General features: G+C 31.6%; 5 protein-coding genes across 6 annotated transcripts; 3 read left to right on the top strand and 2 right to left on the bottom strand.

Moving 5' to 3' along the window:
* Window positions 1-2,217: 2,217 nt before the first annotated feature.
* On the top strand, window positions 2,218-4,872 carry LOC145755606 (cleavage and polyadenylation specificity factor subunit 2-like). Its single transcript, XM_082571845.1, has one exon. The coding sequence runs from the start codon at window positions 2,338-2,340 to the stop codon at window positions 4,702-4,704; it is 2,367 nt and encodes a 788-aa protein (XP_082427971.1). The 5' UTR covers window positions 2,218-2,337; the 3' UTR covers window positions 4,705-4,872.
* Window positions 4,768-8,921, bottom strand: LOC145755612 (ubiquitin-conjugating enzyme E2 R2-like). Of its 2 annotated transcripts, none has more exons than XM_082571853.1 (6): window positions 8,792-8,921; window positions 7,139-7,331; window positions 6,827-6,913; window positions 6,460-6,557; window positions 6,071-6,209; window positions 4,768-5,941 (listed from the first exon to the last, which is right to left on the bottom strand). In XM_082571853.1, exons 2-6 carry the CDS (start codon window positions 7,301-7,303, stop codon window positions 5,708-5,710), a joined length of 723 nt encoding a protein of 240 aa, XP_082427979.1. In that variant the 5' UTR covers window positions 7,304-7,331; window positions 8,792-8,921; the 3' UTR covers window positions 4,768-5,707. The 2 variants fall into 2 exon arrangements, with proteins under 2 accessions (XP_082427979.1, XP_082427978.1); XM_082571852.1 differs by having other exon boundaries at window positions 4,771-5,945; window positions 6,075-6,209; window positions 8,792-8,920.
* A 723-nt stretch (window positions 8,922-9,644) lies between these two features.
* On the top strand, window positions 9,645-14,556 carry LOC145755097 (G-protein coupled receptor family C group 5 member B-like). Its single transcript, XM_082571300.1, has 7 exons — window positions 9,645-10,025; window positions 11,705-11,917; window positions 12,594-12,816; window positions 12,942-13,085; window positions 13,232-13,433; window positions 13,692-13,806; window positions 14,050-14,556. The coding sequence occupies exons 1-7, from the start codon at window positions 9,811-9,813 to the stop codon at window positions 14,135-14,137; spliced, it is 1,200 nt and encodes a 399-aa protein (XP_082427426.1). The 5' UTR covers window positions 9,645-9,810; the 3' UTR covers window positions 14,138-14,556.
* Window positions 14,557-17,816: 3,260 nt separating this feature from the next.
* Window positions 17,817-20,148, top strand: LOC145755695 (potassium voltage-gated channel subfamily A member 3-like). Its single transcript, XM_082571945.1, has 5 exons — window positions 17,817-17,835; window positions 17,986-18,176; window positions 18,277-18,458; window positions 18,556-19,225; window positions 19,709-20,148. Exons 1-5 carry the CDS (start codon window positions 17,817-17,819, stop codon window positions 20,120-20,122), a joined length of 1,476 nt encoding a protein of 491 aa, XP_082428071.1. The 3' UTR covers window positions 20,123-20,148.
* A 160-nt stretch (window positions 20,149-20,308) lies between these two features.
* Window positions 20,309-24,600, bottom strand: LOC145755088 (tetratricopeptide repeat protein 12-like). Its single transcript, XM_082571292.1, has 15 exons — window positions 24,454-24,600; window positions 24,088-24,245; window positions 23,651-23,941; window positions 23,435-23,567; window positions 23,103-23,324; window positions 22,784-22,995; window positions 22,580-22,704; window positions 22,377-22,469; window positions 22,239-22,302; window positions 22,030-22,167; window positions 21,523-21,699; window positions 21,314-21,424; window positions 21,121-21,220; window positions 20,769-21,015; window positions 20,309-20,596 (listed from the first exon to the last, which is right to left on the bottom strand). The coding sequence occupies exons 1-15, from the start codon at window positions 24,512-24,514 to the stop codon at window positions 20,521-20,523; spliced, it is 2,208 nt and encodes a 735-aa protein (XP_082427418.1). The 5' UTR covers window positions 24,515-24,600; the 3' UTR covers window positions 20,309-20,520.
* Between the last annotated feature and the right edge of the window lie 184 nt (window positions 24,601-24,784).

A 24,784-nucleotide genomic window follows, 5' to 3' on the forward strand; every position in this document is an offset into this window, starting at 1 on the left:
CATGAATGCAAGGGCGAACAAGGGCGGTCAAGGGCAAACATATATAACAAACACTAGATGGCCAACTTGCCAAAAAAGTAAAGCCTGTAATCGAGATCATTCTTCAATTTTTGTGTTCCTTTATTTTCTAGTCTCTTTATTTTTCCGTCCCTTCTATTCCAATCTTTTCATTTTTTGTTTAGTTATTGTGGGCCTGAAAATGAGAGAATGGAAATTAAACGAACGAAAGTCGGAAAATGAAGGAACGGAAATGAAGGTAACGGAAAATGAAGGAACGGAAAATAAAGGAACCGGAAAACAAAAGAACGGAAAATGAATGAACCGGAAAATAAAGAATCGGAAAATGAAGGAATCAAAAAATAAAGGAACGGAAAATGAGGGAAACGGAAAATGAAACTAACATATATATTTTAAGGAATGCCAGACACTTCGGCCCCCGGACACTTCGGCCAAAAATATTTTTTTAAAACAGCGGGGATTTTGCATTTTAATTACCGCGAGAAATTTTATTTTCGCGTAGTTATATACAGTTTTTTAGACAGTATTTGAAACAAAATAAACAGTAAATTAATAATTTTTTTTAATAATAATGTGCAAGAACATGTTATCTTTCTTTTCCCGTGTCAATTTTTTAATTTTACAAACTAAAACCTATAAAAAACTAATTTTGAAAGCGCGCGCTTTTAGGTGACACAAGACGATGCATTATGATATCACGTATTTTGCGAAATGGGGGCCGTCTTTCTAGACGATATTTGAAGAAAATAGATCATGAATTAATCATTTTTTACACTGAGGAATGTGCATAAATATGTTATTAGTTATTGCCCGTGTTAATGTATATAAATTTATATACTAAAACACAAAGAATAAAATGTTTAAAGAGTTGCCAGAAGATTTGTCCCGCAAAAAAACGGCGGGGAGTCGGCGATGAAATTCCCGTGTATATAGTCATCGCAAGACCATATTTTACCGATATTCAAAATAAAATTTTGCATAAAGTACAGTATATATAAAAGTTTTTATTAGTTGTTACCTTAATGACATATGTTAGTTTTTAGAATATTATTTTTTTTTTAAATTTTTGTTTCAAAAACCTTTTTTTAAAACGAATTAAAGACGGGTGCTTTTGGCCTGCAAAATTTTACGACTAATCGCTTTCGGCCTGCGAAATTTTTCATTAAACTGCGAGGAGCCTGCAGCGTTAAGCCCGCGCATACCTTTAACGCAAGAACATATTTTACCGATATTTTAAATAAAATTTGGTAAAAAAAACAAAAATTTAAAAAAAATAATATTTTAAAAACTAACATATGTCATTAAGGTAACAACTAATAAAAACTTTTATATATACTGTACTTTATGCAAAATTTCATTTTGAATATCGGTAAAATATGGTCTTGCGCTGACTATATACACGGGAATTTCATCGCCGACTCCCCGCCGTTTTTTTGCAGGACAAATCTTCTGGCAACTCTTTAAACGTTTCATTCTTTGTGTTTTAGTTTATAATTTTATATACATTATCACGGACAATAACTAATAACATATTTATGCACATTCCTCAGTATAAAAAATGATTAATTATTGATCTATTTTCTTCAAATATCGTTTAGAAAGACGGCCCTTATTTCGCAAAATACGTGATATCATAATGCCATCGTCTTGTGTCACCTAAAAGCGCGCGCTTTCAAAATTAGTTTTTTATAGGTTTTAGTTTGTAAAATTAAAAAATTGACACGGGAAAAGAAAGATAACATATTTATGCATAATCCTTAGTGTAAAAAATGAAAAATTAACGCTCTATTTTCTTCAAATATTGTTTGGAAAGGCGGCACTATTTGGCAAAATACGAGATATCATTATGCATTGTCCTCTGTCACCTAAAAGCGCGCTCTTTCAAATTAGTTTTTTATAGGTTTTAGTTTGTAAAATAAAAAAATTGACACGCCAAAAGAAAGATAACATGTTCTTGCACATTATTATTAAAAAAAAATATTAATTTACTGCTTATTTTGTTTCAAATACTGTCTTAAAAACTGTATATAACTACGCGAAAATAATATTTTTCGCGGTAATTAAAATGCAAAATCCCCGCTGTTTTGAAAAAAAAATTTTGGCCGAAGTGTCTGGTTACCTCTTTTAAGTATAGGTCTTACGCTGAAATTATACGCGGAAATTTCGTTGCCGACTCTCCGTCGTTTTTTGCAGGCCGAATCTTCTGGCAACCGCATAAAACCGTGTGTTATGTAAACATATTTATACCTATGACTGTTTTTAAAGTGAACTGGCATCAAACAAGGCATATATTAAAGCTTAATTAAATGCTATTCGGACATGACTTCAATTATTAAATTCACTCCTCTTTCGGGTGCATTAAATGATGGCCCTAACAGTTACATGTTGCAAGTAGACGACTTTACGTTTTTACTTGACTGTGGATGGAGTGAATCCTTGGATAAAACTGTTATAGAGAACATTCGTAAACACATAAGCCAAATAGATGCTGTGCTATTGACCTTTCCAGATGTTCAGCACATCGGATGTTTGCCTTATTTAGTTGGAAAACTAGGCCTCAACTGTCCAATATATTCCACTGTACCGGTTTACAAAATGGGCCAAATGTTTTTGTATGATTTTTTTCAGTCCCGACATAACACAGAAGAATTTAATGAATTCACTCTAGACGATGTGGACATTGCATTCGAAAAAATAATTCAAATCAAACATAATCAAACTGTTAATTTGAAATATAAAGGAGAAGGAATATCGATAACTCCTGTGCATGCAGGTCACATGATTGGAGGCACAGCTTGGAGAATAGTAAAAGATGATGAAGAAGGTGAAATCATTTATGCTGTCGATTACAACCACAAAAGAGAACGACATCTTAACGGTTGTTCTCTTGTTGAAACCGGTGATATGTTAATGAGTGGACGATTACCTCAACTACTTATCACCGATGCATATAATGCAACTTATATACAATCCAGAAGAAAACTTAGAGATGAGCAGTTATTAACCAAAATCATAGAAACTATGCGATCTGATGGCAATGTGTTAATTGCAGTAGATACAGCTGGAAGGGTATTAGAACTTGCTATTTTGTTGGACCAACTGTGGAGAGATTCCCGATCAGGACTCTGTGCCTACTCACTCGCAATGATTAACAATGTCACATACAATGTTGTCGAATTTGCAAAGTCCATGGTAGAATGGATGAGTGACAAAATCATAAATTCTTTTGCTGATCAAAGAAACAATCCTTTTCAATTTAAACATTTAAAGCTTTGTCACAACCTTGGAGATTTAGCCCAGGTTCCTTCTCCAAAATGTGTACTTGCCAGTACAGCAAGTTTGGAATGTGGTTTCTCCCGGCAGTTGTTCACAAGATGGTGTTCAGAGCCAAAGAATGCAGTTATTTTGACAAGTCGAACAGCTAAAGGAACATTGGCAAGGCAACTTATTGATGATCCTACAATTTCATCTTTAAACTTGGAAATTCGCAAAAGAGTTCCAATTATTGGGGAAGAACTGGATCAATATGAGCGTGCAAAAGCAGCAAGAAAACTGGAGGAAAAAAAGTTGGAGACTGAGTCCAGCGATGAAAGTGAAAACGAGGAAAATATTGAGCCAGGCAAAGTTCAACATGACTTCTTGGTACAAAGTGAAGCTCCAAAAAAGAGCGGTAGTTTTTTTAAGCAAGCCAAGAAAACTTTTCCCATGTTCCCATTTGTTGAAACAAGAATAAAATGGGATGAATACGGAGAGTTTATCAATCCAGAGGATTATCGCATTGGGGATATTATTCAAATGGAAGACGATCTAATGAACAAGAACAAAAAAGAAAAATCTGTAGTCGAAGAAATGGAAACCGAACAAGAAAAAGAACCGGTTGAAGAAACTCCAACTAAGTGTGTCAAGGAACAAGTTAACATTGAAGTTAAATGCAGTGTATCTTTCATAGACTTTGAGGGTCGCTCAGATGGTGAATCCATGTTGAAAATTGTCCAACAAATTAAGCCAATGGAAGTGATTTTAATTAGAGGAGAACCTAAAGATACTTATGCATTTCGAGAATCTATTCTTAACACAATGACCACCAACAACACTAAAAATGCAGTCAAGGTTTTTAACCCTGCGGTAAATGAAGTAGTTGACACCACAAAAGAGCGCCACATATACCAGGTCAAGCTGAAAGACTCTTTAATGGGAAGTCTCAGGTTTTCTTCTGCCAAAAATGCAGACTTGTGTTGGTTATGTGCAAAAGTTGATTACAGTGAAACAGTTCGTGACACTGCACAGGTTCTTTCGAGTGAAAACGGTGACATTAAAAAAGAAAATGTACAAGATATAAAAATGGAAGTTGATAATGAAGCAACTGACCAAAAACCACCTTTAAAGCTGGACATTAATCTAGATGATATTGACTACAAACATGCAATCCCATCCTTGGAGCCTGTAAACGCTGAAGAAACCCCAGTTCATGAAATAAGCTTTATAAACGAAGTGCGGTTATCAGATTTCAAGCAAGTGCTGGTAAAAGAAGGAATTCAAGCTGAATTTATTGGCGGAGTATTAGTTTGCAAGAACACTGTTGCAATTCGAAGAAATCAGCAAGGTTTAATTGACATGGAAGGTTGTTTAAATGAGGACTATTACGCTATAAGAGACCTTTTGTATCAACAGTATGCTTTAGTATAATAATACTTTATTAATATAGGATAACAAAATGCTACAATTAGTATTTAAATAATTTGCCTACTACCAATTGGGCGAACTTGTTTTTGTGCCAATAAAAAAACTTTAAATTGTTTGTTCCAATTTCTGTTACATTGTTGCTGTCGTCGCATTATAATACTACAAAATAAAACTTCAGATTATATTTGAACAATATTGCATGAAAAGTTCAACAGAACATATTTTGTTAGAAAAAGGGCTGCGATTGTACAGAAGGCTTAAACTTACCTTAAGCAAAACAAACAATTTATTCTAAGCAAATTAAAATAATTAAAAAAACGAATTTATAAAAATTTTAAGTATGAAATTTTTTTAAATATTTAAGTTTTAAGTGTATATGCTCTATTTAAAATGTATTTAAACATAGAAAACCTGTGTAGAAATACTCAGTACAAAGTAAAAAAAAGAGAAAAAATCAATCGCAACTCCAAGAAAGTTCAATATCAACAATTTAAGGACCAAAACACAAAAAAAAACATTTTAAACATCAGGTCCGTCTGACAATATATAATAATTCGGTAAACATTCCGTTAGATTAAACGATACAAATAAATCAAAAGAGAAAAAAAACGAGTAATAAAAGAGTTATACAGTAGACCTCTTACTTACTGTTAGTACACAATACACATATGCTCGAAAAGATACTTACCAACTGGTTATAACTTGTGTTCAGATCCACTTACACCTACTTAATGTGCTGCCTTGCTTAGTGTTTTAATATAACTTTGGTGTATAGCGATAACACTCCTCTGGTCTATGGAAATAACAGAAATGCAATTGCATTTGAGGGGGTTTCAAATTGTTATGGAAAAATAAAGTTATGCAGACTCTGATGTGAAAATAAATCCATATTTTGACAGAAAAACATGTAAATATTTGCATGGTTTAAATTTAAACTAAAAACCCAATAAAAATATTCTGTAAGATCTTGTGTATATGACTTGAAATTGGTAGCAAAAAAAGGATTTCAAAACTGTGTCCCGCTGTCGTTGTCATCCGGGTAGTCCTCCTCGTCTTCCTCATCACATTCATAATCATCGTTTAGACCATAATCGTCATCATCATCAAAAAAAATGTCCGTAATATCGTTCGAGGCATTAGAGTCTTTGCTGGGCAGTCGGGTTTTTATACAGTACTCCAACACGGTGGTTGGCACGACGACTCCGTCTCGCTCTGCATCTTTGCGCGACTCAGCAACTTGCTTCCTATTGACAAATCAAATTTTTCATATGGTTAACTCAAAGAGGTAGTTACCTTTATGGTACAAGCAAAACCATTTTCTGTAATATTTAACACTATTTTAATGTAAAATATAGCATAGAATATAAACTTGCTTGATGATTTCTTCATATTCTTTATCCTTCCCTTTTGTTTCTTTCCACTTTCTGTACATGACCGACGCATCTACATTTGCTGGTGAGTATGTGTTGGGCTCGTTTAACAATGATATTACGCTCAACAGGATGGTGCTTTAAATTATATTGTAAGAAATGGGTTTATAATGGGCTCGTCAGCAATTGGGTATCCTTAAATTAGGCCTTTCCAAAGAAACAGATTCAAAATAATTCTGATATTAATGTAACCTCACCTAATTTTGTATATTTACAATAAACAAGATTTCTAGATTAAGTGACATTTGCTTATTGACCACAAAATACACAAAACCAAACTGTAATACTGTTAACACATTCAAATAAAACACTTGTGTGAATTAGTTACCGAACACTCTGTGTTGGATTCCACCTTTCTGAGGGCAATTCTCCGCTTTGTGGATCATTTATCGGGGAATGGAGAATGGATATACACACTTCACCATTCTACAGTTAATTTTTAAACACAAAAATTTAATGCTATTTATAAAATACATATGTTAAGTTTAAAAATGTCATAAAAAATTTAATGATGTCTTTTTCTTGGTAACTATTGATCAAGCATAAATAGTCCACTTTTGTTTGATTTTATTGGCATATAAGCAATTCTATCAATAAATCATTTGAACCACATCTCATCTGAAGTATGTATGGTGCTAACACCCAATTAAATAAACTTAACGATTACTTGCTCTAGAAAGTAAAACATATATTACCTCATAGATATTGGAGTGAAACATTTTCGTTATGAATCGAAATGTAGGAGGTGAGTAGGGAAAGTCATGGGGAAATTTAATAATCGCCTAAAATATAAATTTAAGTTTATAATCATGCAATATAAATATAAGAATCTCTAAAATTAAACCATTTTTAAAACATGATACATAGAAGGGTGGTTCTTAGTATCTAAAAATAAATATTATTTGACTGTTTTGTTGTAACCATTCGTTATTGCAATGTAAATAATGCAATAAACTAGTAATAACATTTTCAACTATGTTCAAGTAAACAAATGTTAGAAAATTCACCCTAAAGTATCCACCAGCATATAAAGTGTCAGGTGGGCCGTATAATCCCACTTTCCATTGAAATATATCCGAGTCGTCAACAAGTCCAATAGTAAAACCTTCGACAGGTTGCTCTTGCAGTTTTTTTAATTCAGTTTGTAAAATTTTCTTGGCACTGCTAGACATTTCTTTAAGGCCTAGCCACCAGGGCAATCTAAAATTATTAGTTTGGTTGTTATAAGGTTTAGAACTTCAATATAAATTCTTAACCACTGTGATATGCACCTTTTACAGGGTAGTAAAACAGTGTATACACAACTAATTGAACATTATTATAACAAAGTGCTTGTTTTGTTATTGCAACTTTAATAAATCTTTCAGCTTACAATAATAAACCCCATTAACAGATTGTATATACTTAAAATGAAGTAATCTACAGGAATATTAACATACCAAACAACATTAATTTAGTTTAAGCCTGTAAAATTTAAAATCAAAAAACAATAAATAGACTTGAGATAATCTTGTATATAATCTTATAATTTTTTTAAGTGTTATAGCTACACTTGTATTAATAAAAAAAGGCTTTTGACTGCTTGTAGCGTTATGTTACCTCATCCTTATGACAACATGTACTGTATATACCTAGTTCCATTATTTTTAACAGTTAAATTTAGTTTCCTATGACATTTCAAATTGTTTTGTCACTTTACACAATTATTTAAAAAAAATAATACGTATGTTACAACAGGAAGTATGGTAATGGATGGTATGCAATATGAACTAAAAATTGCTTTCTAAAAAAATATTTTGTCAAAAGTAATTTGCAGCAGTTTAAAAGGATTTTCACTCTTTTATTTTTGTTGTCTCAAAAATAAATAATTACTATTATATCGCTATATTTGAAATATGTTAATTTTACTGCAGATACACAATAGTTTTATTTTAATTTTGTTTTAGCATCTGGTTAGAGGTTAAAGCCAAACAAACAATTTATATTAGGATACTCGATAAATACGGCTTATGTTAGTCTAATCACCTTTTATTTATAGTATGACTTTTACCAGATACTATTATCATGATATACTTGATACTCTACATCACAAAGTTATGGTGTATGCCATGGTCATGCATTTTTTTAAAACTGTATAGTTAAACATTTATTGTCTTATGTATTGGAATAAAATAGGTTTTGCTTTTTTTTCTTATTAAAATTTGATCTTATTTATGATACATACACACTTTGTTTTAATAATATATATTATAACTCCTTTTGATGCCTAAAAAATAATTGAGGTAGTAACATAGATAAAAAACTAATAAAAAAAAATTGGGCAAAAGATAGACAAAATAGTTAATTATTAATCAGAAATTGGTAAACCCACAGACAGATAGATAATAACATCTATTCACTGTTGAAAAGGTGCAACACATATATTTACTTGACTATTTTAGCCTTATAGACCCATCAAACACCTAAATATGGTAAAAACAGCGAAACCTTTGTCACTAAATTAAGTAAAAAAATTGCTTTATTTAGCATTAAGTCAATAAACAAAAAATGGCCTTACCCGTTTCCGTCTAAACTGGTTTCTACTTTCTCTTAGATTACCAGAAATATAATTAACAACAGGTACACTCAGTAAATAACCAATCTAATAATAAGTTACTAACCTGTTTTTACAGAACGAACAAAATAGCAAATTGTTGGGTTAGAGTTGAATCGCGAATTCTTTGTTTCGTCTACAAATCAAGTAAAGTGATGACTAAGCAGTGAACCAAAACCGATGACCCTGTCTCTAAAAGCAATAAACCGTGACTGAGTGAGGAGGAAAAACTTATTATAAGGAAGAAGTAAGTTATTTAAAAAAATTGAATAAAACGATATGTTTAATAATAAACTAATTAAAAGCAAGTTAAAACCAATAAAAAGGTCAAAAGCAAATTTACACAAAAGTTTTTTTTTAGTTTTAAAATATTAAAATTTTTTTTTTTGAAATATTAACATTTTTTTAAAGAGAATCTTTTAAATACTTTTATTGAGTGCACTTTAAGCAACAGGTACACCTTAATACTTGTTAATTAAACCTTAAAGTTTATTGAGAAATTGTTGACCTAACTTGCGTTTTTTCGTTTTGTGACATTTGACAGATAACGAACACCCCGAATAACAAGAACGATGAAAACAAAACCCATGCATTTGCCCTTATCATTATATCAGGTTCCTTTTTTTAATTATCTGTATTTAATTATAATTATTCAGACCCAAGCTGTTGTTTGTGTTAGTTAGATAAACACTGCGTCAAAAAATAACAACCCGAAATCTAACCAACGAGCGCCAAAAAGAAAAAAAGTGTAGCGCTTTCTTTTGTACGAGAAGTTAAAACGGCCAGTCAAGCGTGTACACTGCTACATACGACTTGTGTTATTAGCCGTAGGACATAAAATAAACACCATTTGTCGGTCCCGTATAAAAGAAACATAGAGTGCATTACGATGTTTTTGTGTCGTTATCTATAAAACAATTTCGTACAGGTCATTTCAGAAAATATAAAAGCAAGAATTTTAGGAATTACGAAGTAACGAAATCTAGCAAAATATCGCAGCAAAATACATAGTATTTATTATCGAAAAAACTAACGATTTTCTAAGAAACTAAATTTTTTGTAGAGGCAACATAACTTTTTAATAAAATGGATAACAGTTCAACAACAATTACTCCTAATATAACAACAACAACAACAGCAACAGTAAGAGGATGTAGCTCGAGCGTGGCGGAGGATTTTACGAGATTTTGTGATATCACCCTTCTATGGGGAATAATATTAACCGGTTTAGCTGGACTTGGGTTATTATTAACCCTCATTTTCACCATTGTATTTTCCGCAAATATACGAAGATACATTAGGTAAGTTGAAGTTAATGTTAATTTATAAAGTGTATTAATAAACCTATATTATGTTTTTTTACTGTCATTAATGTTTTATAAACAATATGCCATGACATTTTTGAAATATGTAACGACAGCCTGCTTAATAACATTAAAAGAACACCAACATTTCGACTTTAATAATTCATTTCTTGTCGATTAATCGTAATTTGAGCACGTGCTCTATACCTATGTAACGTAGCCTTAACCGAGTCAATTTTTTTATTTATATAAATCTAAAACTTTATTTTAAAATTGTATTTTTATGTAATTGTCCCAAAAATGTCAGTTTCCGGGTGCCTGGAAGTTTTATGGTTGTTTGGTTATTAGTTTACTGCTACCGACGGGTGGTCAATTATGCCATAATAATTCTCGACAGGGTGGCTTTATATTCACAGTTAGAATCATAAAAATGTTTCATTACAAGTAATTGACGGCTTGTAAATAAGTGAATAATATTATAATTTTAAAGTGATATATATTGCAAGATTTAAGATTTTCGAAACTTCCTTTTTGCCTATCAAATTCTTAGACAAGGTTAGAAAAAAAAGTTATTGAGAATAAAAGAGAATTAAATTTTAAAGGAGAATTTAGTATAACTTTACGTATTTTAAAATCCAAACCTTTGGGCATTTCATTTCAAGTTAGACCTAATTTAAATTTTTGATTAAACTCAGCTGGCCGCACATTTTCGTGTTAATGGTTTAATTTAAAGTATGAAATAATTAACGCCTTCTTGTATTAACGCTGCATTAATTTATTACCGCGAAATTAAGTAGAATTTTCACTACTGATACTGTAACCATAAGGCTATATTTAAATGATTTATTAATTAATTTGTTAGAATAAACGCGTCCAGCTTATATTTAATACACGATAAGCTACAAAAAAAATTATGTAGTAGATTGTAAACAAAAATGTAAATTTGAAATTTGGTTTTACCATAAAAAAAATAGAAAATAAATTAATTTCTTATAAATTTTGCGTAAATGTTAAAGTAAAAAAACTCAAATAAAAAAAACGTAATAATTAGAGGTAATCGCTAACAACGATAATCCACTAATTAAATTTAAAAGTGTTTACACCGTAAATATGTAAACACACATTCATTAATAAACGACGCAGGAATTTTAGTTGTAATTTCCTATAGTGGGAAAACACAAATGTTTATAGTGCTGGTAATGCGATTATAAGCACCCGTGATTAGAAATATTTCATTACACTAACAACGACATTAACTGGCTGTTTAAAAGTAGAACAATTATTTCCATATGCCAAATGTTTTAAAAAAAGAATTGTTAATCTGGTTTATTAAATATGTACTGTTCACTTGCTGGTAAATACAGTTTAGTTTCTTTTAAATGATAGATGTAAATTGTATGGTGTTTTTAAATGGGCTTTATACGAAAATTGATTTAAAAACGCCTTCTAAAATCCCCAATAAATTTACATAAAACGAATACTTATATAAAATGACATCACAGCAAGTTGTGAATAAAGACAAATAACCGCTTTGGGCCAAAAATGGTTACTGACGCATAGGAAATTGGGCAATACCTAACAGTCACGAGAATTTACTGTAATTTACCCCAATTTATCGTTACTTTATCGACCAACTTAAAATTAAAAAAAAAGCTAAACCTTAGTGTTGTTTTTAGACACGAAAAGAACAGATATTCAACCCTGCTTTATTTTCTCCTGCTTGGAATTTTTTTACTTTTCGCATTTTCAATAACTTATGTCGTGAAGCCATCTTTTATTAATTGTATATTGAGAAGAGTGGGCATGGGGGTGGCGTGGACGTTTACACTAGCGCCTCTGCTGGTAGGGATCACAAGAAAGTGGAAGATGTCATTTCTGGATGAAATAAGGTAACTAAATTTTCAGTAAACAGCAACACAATGTGCTTAACCACGATTTTTTAAAGGTTGTCGCTTGTTTGTTAAATGAGGTGATCTTGCATACAAAAATAAGTGTAACGAAAATCTTTAAACCCAAATACTAACCCTATAGCTCTATACTTAAATGTTTTAAGGGAAATTCAGTGGTAACCGAAGCGTTACTGAACGCTAGGCAAAATTGCCTTGTCGAAAAATCGTCAGGTGACCACAAATCTCACGGTTGATTGCACATAAGTTTAAAGACTTAAATTTCGCCTATTGTTTTGCCAACGCCAAAAGCAAAACACAAAATAAATTTTGTTTCAAAATCTCACGAATATAGGATTTTAAATTTATGTTTTAATCAATAAAAACAGTGTATTTTGCTACGATTTTGTACCGTGTTAATTTTGAAACTACTAAACTACCATCTATTTTAACAGACGATTACACCCAATTTAGTAAAATACCAAGTTATTTATAGACAAACTTTTACGAATATCGTTGAATAAACACTTTAAATTTCGTATTTGTCATAATAAAATAATGAAATTACATTTTAGAAAATCTAAAAAAGATCTGGTACATTAATATATATCTTTCACAACAAAGCTTTATGTAGCCCTATATTTAAATCTTACTAAAATTATTCATATTTTCATAACAGATGCGGTTGGTTGTCTGTAGCTGTATGCTCATTTGTAGCAGTTGAGGCTATAATATTGACAGAATGGAATATTTTAAAGACCCCACCAAACAGCGGCCGTTGTGAAGATAATGAGTACGACATGGCACTGGCACTTATATTCAATGCCGTACTTCTTATTGCCTTCTTTATTAGCTCCTTGGTCGCATGTTGTAAACCAGAGCGCCATATATCATCAACTCAGGTAAGGCCTACTTGATATCTTACAAAATATTTTCTAATCAAAATGGCCTTTTCTTAATATTTATTTCCGTAGATATGATAAGTTCTACAAATTACTAACACTTAATATTGCTTATACTCTTACAGAAATACTCAAGTTACGCTATCAGTTCTTTAATTACATCAATCGGACTCCTGTTGTTGTCGACAGCATGGGTAGTAATGATTTCTTATGGTCTTGTAGAACTTGAAAAGCAGGATTGGCAAGATCCAACTACTGGAATGTTTATGGTAAACTAAACAGTTTAACTTTAAAAAAAATTTGGAACTTAAAACATAGCAAAATATTAACACTTATTCAGCTTAAACTTGTGCACTGTAGTGAAGTGCATATAAAGATTTGCGTTTTAATTTTTTTGTTTTTGTTATATCAATAGATTGCATCTGGATTTTTTATCCTTCTTACCATCTTCAGTCCAGTATTTCACGCCATGGGTAAAATCGAACGAGACGAGTCTTCTGATTACAACATGAACCCCGGCCTTGATATGAGCATGCACCCTTTCGGACAGGAGAAATATTCGTCCCAGACAACGTTACCGACCAGCACCGGACACCGCACAAGCTCATACGGAGCCAGTGAGATATATTTTCGTGTTTGTACGTTTACTAACACTCTTCATAATATTTTCAATTTTCAAATAACACCCTAAGCTTTCTAACTTGCTTTGTACTCATCTGGTTAAATTTGAAAATTCAGATGCCTTACTATTTTAACCTATATATTTGCATGGCTTAAATATATAAATTTATATATTCTTTATATTGTTGTGCTATTTATTTTTTATTATTGATAACAGTATGTGATAAAAAATGTTTTATGATTATATTAAACAGTTGAAGAGTTTGAAAGGGCGCGAAGTTTCCGACAAGAAAATATAACAACGATGAGTTCGTTAAGCGACCTCAAACCAGTCCCACAAAAAAGAAATGGAAATCATTATGTCGACAGGTATGTTCTGATACTATGTCTAAATAGGAAAGCCCGGCAACACTTTCAAACGCTGTTAATTTTATAATTCATATATGTTAAGTATTTGACTTAAAATCATAAATCTGTAATAGTTGATATAGACCTATATTTAATACATTTAAAAAATTGCCAATAATGTATACAATAGGCCTTAATATAAGACAACGTAGAATACGCTAATATTGAACAATTTCCAAAACTAAATATTTTTTTTATTTTCAGGGTTAGAGCGCCCACTCGCAACGGCGGTGGTGGACGGCTGAACCCAACTTTAGAAATGGACGAAGGAAATGGAGTTATTAATATTTAACTTTATGCACACTCACATTGCCATAATATATGTAAAGACACAAGTTGTATTCATTGTAATGCAGTATTAGATGCCGATTTATAATTAAAGTCAAGAAGTTGAACAAGCGGTCCCCCTTGAACTCAGCATTTTTTAAATAAACGTAAAATTTAATATTTTACACATTTCTTAAAATAGCAGTTATCGAGTCGTATTAATTACACGGGCCAATATTTCATGTTTAGGCGTTTGACTATGCATACTTTTACGTTACATTATTTTATATTATTTACGCCTTTTTGCTCGTTTAACATTATTCCCGTGCTGATAAGTTAGTTGAATGTTGCAAATTATTTTTTCGGACATGAAACTTTAATATTAAAAGTTCATAATATTTTCTTTTGTAAAAAAATAACCAATAAACTCTTTAAGTTTGTTAATATGATATTTTTATATCTGAATAATAAAAAAATAAAAATTGTTAACATTTAAGTGATTGTTAAAAAGTCCTTTTCTAACAATTTTCAGAAAAAATTAAATTAAGTTAAAACGGCAAAAAAATTTCTGCTTATGAATCAATAAAATTTGAAACAAATTATTTTAAAGTTGACAATTCGAAACACAAAAATCAATATTAATATTTAAATATTAAGAAACAACAGCACATAATAAAAACTATTAAGAAAATTACAAAAACGACAACTTACTTAAAACTAAATTTAAAACAAAAAAAATTATTAAATTATAAATACTATTCTTCTGTTTATTAATATTTTGTTGAACAGTATTGAATACAAATACATTTTATTTGAAAAAATTGTTGTTTTTTATTACCAGCTCTACCGACTGTATTTTTGCAAATTTGAAAGTAAAAGTGTGACCTAACTGTATATAGGTTAATTTCATCGAGTTGACCTCGGCTTGCTTGACCGCGCAAGCGACACAATGTAATAACATTTTCAACTATCCTAACTTTCATGTAAAGATCGATTAAAGACTGATCCGAAAGATAGTTGCATCCGCCCCTACTTTTCTCATGAATAATAGAAGAGGGTCGTGGCATGAGAACTCTTAGCGCGCCAGCGGCGCACTTTTAAACGAGTATTAACCTGTTATGCACTATATCGAGATGGCAAAGAGTGCCGAGGTGCTGAAATGATAAATATGTAGAAGGCAAAACATACGCAAAGACACAACGTTGCACGTTAAAAGATACGCATTTGTACGATTAGCTCAAGTAGGTATAAGCACGCACATACAGACGTAAGCGGCAAAAATCGAATATAAATAAGAATTCTACTCAAATAAAAATAAAATCGTAAAAAATTGATTTTAGGAATTGTAACATATTTTAACTAATCATTTAAATAGAAGTTGCTAATTTGGTCCGCGCGAGATTTTAATTTTTACTGTTAAGTCAATTTTATTTTGTGTGCCTCTTGTACTTCTGGGGTTTCTATTTATAAGTTTTACTGTGCCATGTCGCACGCTTTATGGCGTCTCGATAAGCTTTAAGTTAATTACCAGATTGCATAAAGTTTATTCGTCAATTGTCGTACGCCAACGCAGTTATAAAACAAACCAATCAACGGTTTTAAAAATCGCAGTCGTCGAGAGTTTGTTTATATTTAGAATTTCACTAGAAAAGGTTAGGTCTACAAGTATATAGTATGTAATACATCATTGGTTTCATGCTAACGATTTTTAACGCAAAATGGATTTTTAAATTATTGTGGTTAAGCTAAATGTTGGCTCCTATATAAACTTAATGTTGACATCTTAAGCGGTTTCGTCAATGCTAATTGTCTTACTTGTCATCAGGTATAGCTTTGACAGAAATCGAAAAACACAGTATCAAATGGGTCTTGAGTATAACACTGCTGTTTAGTAAAATATTAGATAATTCAATTAAGAGGTATTTTCAAGTAATTAGAGTTTTTAGCAAGCACTTGTTTTTTAGGTGATAGAATTTGGTTATTCTGAAAACAAAGAAATTGTTTTTTAAATGAAGAAAAGGCTTCTTTTTTCGTAACCTTGCTTATACCCTTGCTTTTAATGAACAACTGTTTAAACTCTGGCGGTTCTAATAAACAACGTGTTTATGGATGGCGTCGTAAAAGCAAGAGATAGGTAAATTATTAGACAGTTAAATTACCAAAAAATTTTATTTCTGTAATTAAAAAACTGTAGGAATTGTGAGTAATTTGCAAAATTACTAACGTATGTGCATGCTTCTATGCTTAACGAAGGTTGAAATAATTACTTGTAAGTAATACTTTATTTTACCTAACTCCGTTATCTATATAAAAATATTATATAGTGTAAAAAACTATTTAAACTGTAGTGTTAATGTCAAATCATTTAGTGTTGATCACTATTTTAAATCGCTTTGTAAAGGTGTAATGTACATAATGTGCTAAAAGTACTTTTAGTTCAGTATCCTTTTGCCTTTGACGGCCATTTAGTATGCACGGTTTTCGACTATAACTACCGCTTAACGTATGAATATTTAAACAGACTCGTATGTTTTATTTCTTTATTATGCTATTCTGTTTCAAAAAGGCAATTTTGCAAAAATGAACAGCGAATAAGAATAAATGTCAAATATAAAAGGACTACAATATCTAGTTGCGTGCGATGGGATTGTTGGAAACGAACGGGAAGTCTTCATTTTAATAAAACTATGAATTGCGAAGATGAAATCCACGAAAAATATATTAAACTGCTAGTTAAATAGGTTAATAAAATATAAAGTTTAATTTAAAAACTACCACTATTTATAAAATATAAACATGTCAAAATCAAAGAAGGCTTTTGTAACATACAAGCTGTCACAAATATTTAAATAGAACGAGTGAATGATGTGTTTGCGCCATTGGAAGTAGAAACTGTTTCAATTTTAGACGCGTTATCTACCATCGTGGTTATATATGGACAAACATAAATAAATAAATTCATCTTTTTTTCATTTCGCGTCCCGTTTTGACAGGCAATAGCCAAATGTACGTAAACGGCTAAGCCCTCGAAACAAGTAAGTAAATAGCATGTGGGGCCTATGTTCTCTGCATTAATTATTTAAGGGCGAAAATTCGAAGAGGCATGTATAACTTCTGCGCAGGCTCGTACACTCTGTTATGAGGCCTCGAGTTTACGCGCAGACGAAATTTCAAGAGCATGGCTTAATTAATTTTGAACCACCCCGCTTTGAATAATGCAAGAGTCGCGCCTGTTGGCCATTTATTACGAAAGTAGCGAACAAGTTGCAATTTGTGATAGATCGCTCGTTTACATTGCGCTTTGTTACGTAGGTCGCTTTTCGACCAATCACATAGGAGCGATGATCATTTGAACAGTTATCTGATGACACCAACACATTCGCAAGATTCAAGTTAGTATATCCCTTTTAATATTTACTGTTTTTAAATATAATTAGTACCTAACTTTTTAAAATAATTAATTACACAAAACAGTACTTCCCTTTTAATAGGGAAAGACCGTTTTGTGTAATTAATCATTTATTTCCCTTTTAATATTTACTGTTTTTAAATATAATTAGTACCTAACTTTTTAAAATGATTAAACACAAAACAGTACACAATTAAATTGGTATCAGAAAATGTGTATTCTATAAATAACATGAAGATGAATCAAGTAATCCCACTATCAAGTAGCTAATCATTTATATCTGTGTGTTAGCTAAATGTATTTTTTCTTTATCAGTAAAATGAACATAGAAAAATACATATACTTGTACACAAAGTTAAGATTTATATAATTAAGTTCAACACTTAATTTTTTTTTTAAAACTTTTTTCAACTGAAAAAAAAAAACATTTTTTCTTAGGCTTAATTTTTAAATATTTTTAACAGGTAAGCTACAACGCGTTACCATCAATGTTTCTGGACTTAAATTTGAAACTTATGACCGAACTTTGACATATTTTCCCGAAACTTTACTGGGCAACCACAACCTTAGAGTACGACATTACGACCCTATAAGAAATGAATATTTTTTTGACAGGAATCGACCTTCATTTGACGCAATATTATATTACTACCAGGTAGTAAAAAATAGGTCTTTAGGTTAACTATAATTAGGGGGGTTTTCACCCTGACTTAGAGATAAATGGTCAATAAATACCAAAAATTACTCATTTTTAGAGTGGTGGTAGATTAAGAAGGCCGATGAACGTACCTGTTGAAGTCTTCACCGAAGAAGTGAAATTTTACCAACTTGGTGAAACCGCATTAGGAAAATACAAAGAAGACGAAGGCTACATCAAAGAAAAACCAAAACCACTTCCTAAATCTGAGCCCCAGCGTAGCATTTGGCTACTTTTCGAGTAAGTTTTATTTGATATAGTGTAATGTGTAGACAGTTCATTGTTTAAGTTGTGAATCACTTGTTAAAAAAGTAACTTGCCATTCTCATTCTTTCAGGTTTCCTGAAAGTTCCACAGCAGCGCGAGTTGTTGCCATTATATCTGTATCCGTAATTCTCCTTTCAATCATTTCTTTCTGTTTGGAAACACTGCCTACCTTTCAACACCACGCGGTCAATAAACACGCAGCTCATACCCCCAACAACAATAACATTAACAACAACACTAACACAACTGGAAAAGCCGAAAAAGATCCCAGCAGATTTTCGAACCCGTTCTGGGTAATAGAGACGGTGTGTATATGCTGGTTTTCGTTCGAGGTTACTATACGCTTTCTGTGCAGCCCTAACAAGGTGAAATTCTGGAAGGACATTATGAATATTATTGACATCGTGGCCATTGTGCCTTATTTTATCACCTTGGGCACAGAAGAGGGAAAGCAAGAAAACGGCGACGGCGGCAAAGGCATGTCGCTCGCCATTTTGCGGGTCATAAGACTAGTCAGGGTTTTCCGTATTTTTAAACTCTCCCGGCATTCCAAGGGTTTGCAGATTTTAGGACAAACCCTCAAGGCCTCGATGCGGGAGTTAGGCCTGTTGATATTTTTTCTGTTTATTGGTGTCGTGCTGTTTTCGTCGGCGGTTTACTTTGCCGAAATAGACAATCCAAACACCAACTTCACGTCCATACCCGAAGCGTTTTGGTGGGCGGTAGTTACCATGACAACCGTAAGTAAATCAAAATTCGATTTTATTTTAAAACGTTGACCCTCTTTTAAAAAGATTTCCTTCGCGGATAAAGATTTTGTTTATAGTTGACTTTTGTTATACAGAAAAGAGCAAAAATTAATTATAGCACTCCATTTAAATATAGAATTCCTGTAAACTTTACATTAAGTCGACGACTTCCATTTCCTTTCTGCATGCTGCTCCCCTTATAAAATATTCAAAAAGCTGTCTATTTAATGGGGCGAGATAAACATTTTCGCCTTTGTTATTTACGTGAAAATGACGCAACACAGAGCGTTAAAGATTACGTAATGTAATTAAAACTAGGAGAGCAGATAAAATCCAGCTAGACTCTTTAAATGCATTTTTATATATAAAATCGTATAACCTCTGGCAAAATTCATATACTGTACGTAATATTACATAAATGTACTAAGTATAAATAGCTGTTAGTTTAAAATTTTTGATTATACTTTACTTTAGGTGGGTTATGGTGACATGAAACCGATCACAGTCTCAGGTAAGATCGTCGGGTCATTTTGCGCGATCGTCGGCGTTCTGTTCATCGCTTTGCCAGTTCCTGTGATCGTTTCAAACTTTAACTATTTCTATCATCGCGAGACCGATGTCGACGACCAGATAAAATACTCTCACATCGGTACGTGTCCAAAAATGGACTTTTGGCGGAAAAAAAGGCAACCGTCGACTTCGGTGTCGATACACAGCAGTAGACAATCTTTAGACGGTGTTGGCGAGCCGTTTTGCGAACTGGACGTGCCCCGTTTAAACGGTGACTCGACGTTCGCAGATATAAAGAGTTTTGTTGAAGACCAAACCAACAAAACTCCGTTTATGAACAATTATAAACCCGACATTAAACTTGAGACAGATGTGTAAAAAGAGAGAGTCAAATATGAACAGAGGACGGGGTAAAATACCAAATCAATGTGATGTATCTAAAGATGCTATTAAGCCAAGTTAAGATAACCCAATGCATATAACTTGTTAGGATTTTACTTACCCTAATATTGCAGCTGTGAGCAATTACTTTTACTTATTCGTGTATTTTTAGCTTTATTATTATTGTATTAAAAACTATTGTAAATAAAATAAACCAAATCACGAATGGCGGAGCCTATAATAATAAAACTTATTGATACGAGTTTTAAAACAAAAAAGCAACCCATTAAAAAGGTAAAATTTTAATACAATACATTACCACACAGTGAATCTAGTTTAAAACATAAAAATGTTGTCATACTTATATTTTGAAACTGAAATTAAAGCCGAGTAGATCAAGCTAATTCACTAACACATTGATTATGAGCCAGTATGTTAATTCCATCATGCTTTCTTAATTCAATTAAAAATCTAAATTAAAAAATAAAGTTTTAACCTCAGCAAGAGTTGAAGCCCATTACTTAAGTGTGCTTTGGCATAAAAGCAGTGGGGATCAAACACAGGACTGCAATGTGTGACGCCCAGTGTTCTAATCACTACTCCACGCGACATTTAAATTAAAAAAATAAAATATTTAAAAAACCTGTTATCGGATTTTGCCATTTTTCCAAGTGCTATTGCACAATTCGTCCTTGCAACTTTGTTTTCAGAATCCCTGCATAACACTAACAGTTGTCTGACTACATCTCCTTCTAAATTATTTGACAAAATGGGATCCAAACCGCCGGGTAACAAGGCCAGTGAACCCAACAAAAGTGCAACATGGCCTTGGTTTAGCTTAGCAGATTCATCACTGTCATCCTTAAGTATATTATAAAGAAGTGAACCACCTATAAAATGTGTATATAAAGTTCATCGAAATAAATTGTAAAAAAGAAAGTGCATTTTGAGTTTTTAATTTTGTTTTTGTTTTTAAATTAAAAATATTGCTTTACCTTTATCTAAAGACACAAATGCTTTAAGATGGGTAGGATTTGCTTGGCCTAGGAGACAAAGTAATTTCAGAGAATGAGCCTTTTTCCTTAGATCTTTTTGCTACAACAAAAACGATTAAACAAAAAGATAATGAAATTACACTAATTATATCTCGATGTATTGTGAAGATACGAAATTTACCAATAGTTTTACCTTTAAAAACTTGACCATTTGTTTAAAAATCGGCATCCTTCCCTCATTTACGAAAACAGCGTGCCCATCTTCACTTACTTCAATGGATTTTATCACAACACTCATACTTTTCTTTAAGTTAATATGGTTATAAACAATACAATTTGAAACATAACTTTAGTTAAAAAGTAAAGTATTTTATAAATTTTTTAACATATGCTTGGACTTACCGAAACTAATTCTTTATCTTTTGACTTCATTATCATCGGTATTAAAAGTGTAATAAGTTTAGTGGGTAGCAGGGTTTCCAAATCACTTTTTGATAAAGTAATTTCAAATATTTCTAATATTTCTTCCATAGCACAAGGTTGTGTTAGACCATTTTTAAACAAAGCTGTACATCGTTCCTTGAATTTAAAAAGACAAAACAAAAAATAAAATAAACGGTTAGCGTTAATGTGAAGGAGCGATAAGAACACATAAGCTTTACCATAAGGTTTTTGGTTTAATTTCACCTGCTTCCATGCTCTAATTTCTTTAAGTGAGGCTCTATAAACTCTTGCTAAGTCAAAATCAATCGGCAGATTATTTATCAAGCAATTATAATCAAAAATATTCAAACTGCCAAAGGCAAGCAATTATAAATAAAAATATTCAAACTGCCAAAGGCAAAGCACAAGGTTGGGGCAACAAAAGCCATTGACCACAGTAAAGTATATTAAACTTCTGATACATACCAATGCATTATAGCATCCATTCATAAATTGATCGTTGTTTGCAGCAGAATTAGAAATCACTTGGTCCATTTTAATTAAATGCAGAAGAAATCTCATCCTTAGACTCAAAGCTTCATAACTATTTACCCCGACCTCAAGCTTAAAAAAGTCGATCAAATAATAGAAAAAAATTCCAATATGATCTTGATCGTAAAGTAAAATAATCTTACCATATGCTCCTGAAACAAATCCAACAATTCGGATTCAAAATTTGATTGCAAACAGATTCTAAATCTAAACATAATTATAATTTAATAGATAACAAATATATATATGTTAAACAGAATTTTATTTATAATTAAACTTACTTTTGATCTAAAGCAAAGTTACACAGCGAAGCAGCAGATGAGGAATTGAGATCGGCTTTTCTTGTTTTAGGTTTTAAAAGCAATTTGCACAACCTTATAAAATATAAAGCAGTAGTGATAGCTTACAGGTCCACATTTACGCAAGTATAAAACTGTTGTGTAAACTACAGGCCAAGTCGTGTAAACTACAGGCCAAACCCTACCTTGGACAATCCATGTACTTGTAAAGAATAAAACGACTTGTTTCATCCAAAGAAGCTTCATGAATAAAATTGATTGTACTTCGTTTGACTTGTTCTTCAGGCCACTCTAGGTAACTTAACAGCATCTAAAATAAACATGGGTATACTTTAAATGCATGAAAACATGTTCTATTAAATGACAAAAAAACATAAAAAATAACTGACATTTGGTACGTCTGGCTTGCTTATAAAAACTCTTCTGTTCTCTGGAACATTCAAGCAAGCGTGATGGCACAGAGACAATGCCGCACACACTAGATCGCTCGCATGGTGAAGATTCTGGTTGTTGAGACGTGACATCATGCAATTTCGAATACAGCCGGGTTTTGTAAAAATGTCAAAACCATTTTCAGTGCGAAATAAGGTTCTAGATTGGTCTACAAAAAAACTTGGTATTATTAAGTAAACCAGTTTAAAATTAATAGACTATGCAAAATCGGTAATTTAAAAAAAAACTATTAGTAATAATTTTTTTTAGTTCTACCATCATGAAGTTGATCTTGCAAGACTCGAAATCCTCCAGCAAAATACATAAGTCCTCCGACCTTTTCAATTCCAATTACCTTCTCCTCTTCTATCCATGCTAACAGGGAAGCAATCACCTTCACAATTCCCTCAGCTTGCACATTTCCTTTCTCCACTCCAAGTTTGGCGGAACTCTCCTGCTCGAACAATTCCTTTTCCTTTAAAACTTCATCAATAAAACCTAAAATAAGAAAAAATATTTTACAAATGAAACAAACTTTGCTAAGAAGGTAAAAAATTACAAGAAGTTAGTTAAGATCTAAATAAAAGATATATACGCTAAGATCCAACCTTTAACTGCTTTGGTTTTTGTTTTATCGATTTCAATTATCTCTTCGAAGGTTTTAACAGCTTCATCATATTTTCTTTGCTTATGTAATGCTCTGGCTTTAAAAGTAAATGCCTTAATCCATTGGTCGTCAATCTAAAATAAAATAAAAATTGTTTTTTCAGATTTAAAGTATAATACAAAAATTATATAAGTTGTAATTTTATTTTTTATCTTACCCTTAGTGAGAAATCACAGTCATCAATAGCCTCCTGAAATTTGCCAATCTGAATAAATGCAGCCGCCCTGTTAGTGTACAAAGAAGGAAGATCTTTTGCAATCGAAATCGCGTTCGTGTAAAGTTCGATTCCATTTTCAAAATCACCTTGTTTGAAAAAAATGTTTCCCTCATCTTTTACTAAATTTGCTTTAGCGTGTCTCTCCTTTCGAGCCTTTGCTCTCTTGTTAGCATCCGCTTCTAGTGCATGTAAAAACACATCTTGGTCAGTATGTTGGTTCGGAAATGTTATCTAAAAAAAAACAAAAATCTAACAGGTTCGTTAAAGCACTCAAAAGCAATTACACACCTTAAGTACAATTTTAATTTATCTTGTCTTTAAAAAAAGTTAAAATTAATATAAAACTATTTAAAAAAAGTAATATCAGAATATTTTACTGGTTTTATTCCATCTTCCTTGTCGTCATCTTTATAAGCATTTTTGTTGATAACAGATCGATCAAATCCCTGTTTCTCTTCCAATTTCATATCAGCTTTTTCCATTGCTTCAGTTTGGACTGTGACGTCATCACTTTTCATATCCTTTATAATAGAATCTTTAAAAAAATTTATTAAAAGTTATATCTATTTTTTATAGATACACATTTTTTTATTTTTAACTGTTTTAATTTTAACGTTAACGTTTTAAACATTTTTAATGTGTTTATTTTCAATTGTTTGTATTGACTATATTTATTGAAAATCTATTTTTTATTCTTAAGTTAGTCTGTTAGGTATAGACTATTATATTATGCAATTAATTACCTATTTCATTAACTTTAGAAAGAAACTTGGCCAAATCTTTTTCATCCTGAGTCGACTGCATATTTTTGTGTTTATATTGACAAATAAACAAATACTTCTTGGACTTAAATGACTATTTATTCTGGAAACCTCTTTTAAATAATTGTAGTGTGCAAAGCAGACAGCATCTTCAACGTAACAATTTATTTCAAGCGGTTATGTGTTAAAATAATTTTAAAAGTTGTTGAACTTTCTAATTAATACAGTAAAAAAATAATTGCAATTCAGTAAAAGTAATAAAAAATATAATATTTTAAAAACCTTTTTTTGTTTTTATTTACTTAGTTAAAAA

The sequence above is a fragment of the Corella eumyota genome, chromosome 6 (assembly GCF_963082875.1).
Source record: "Corella eumyota chromosome 6, kaCorEumy4.1, whole genome shotgun sequence".
Classification (NCBI taxonomy): Eukaryota; Metazoa; Chordata; class Ascidiacea; order Phlebobranchia; family Corellidae; genus Corella; species Corella eumyota.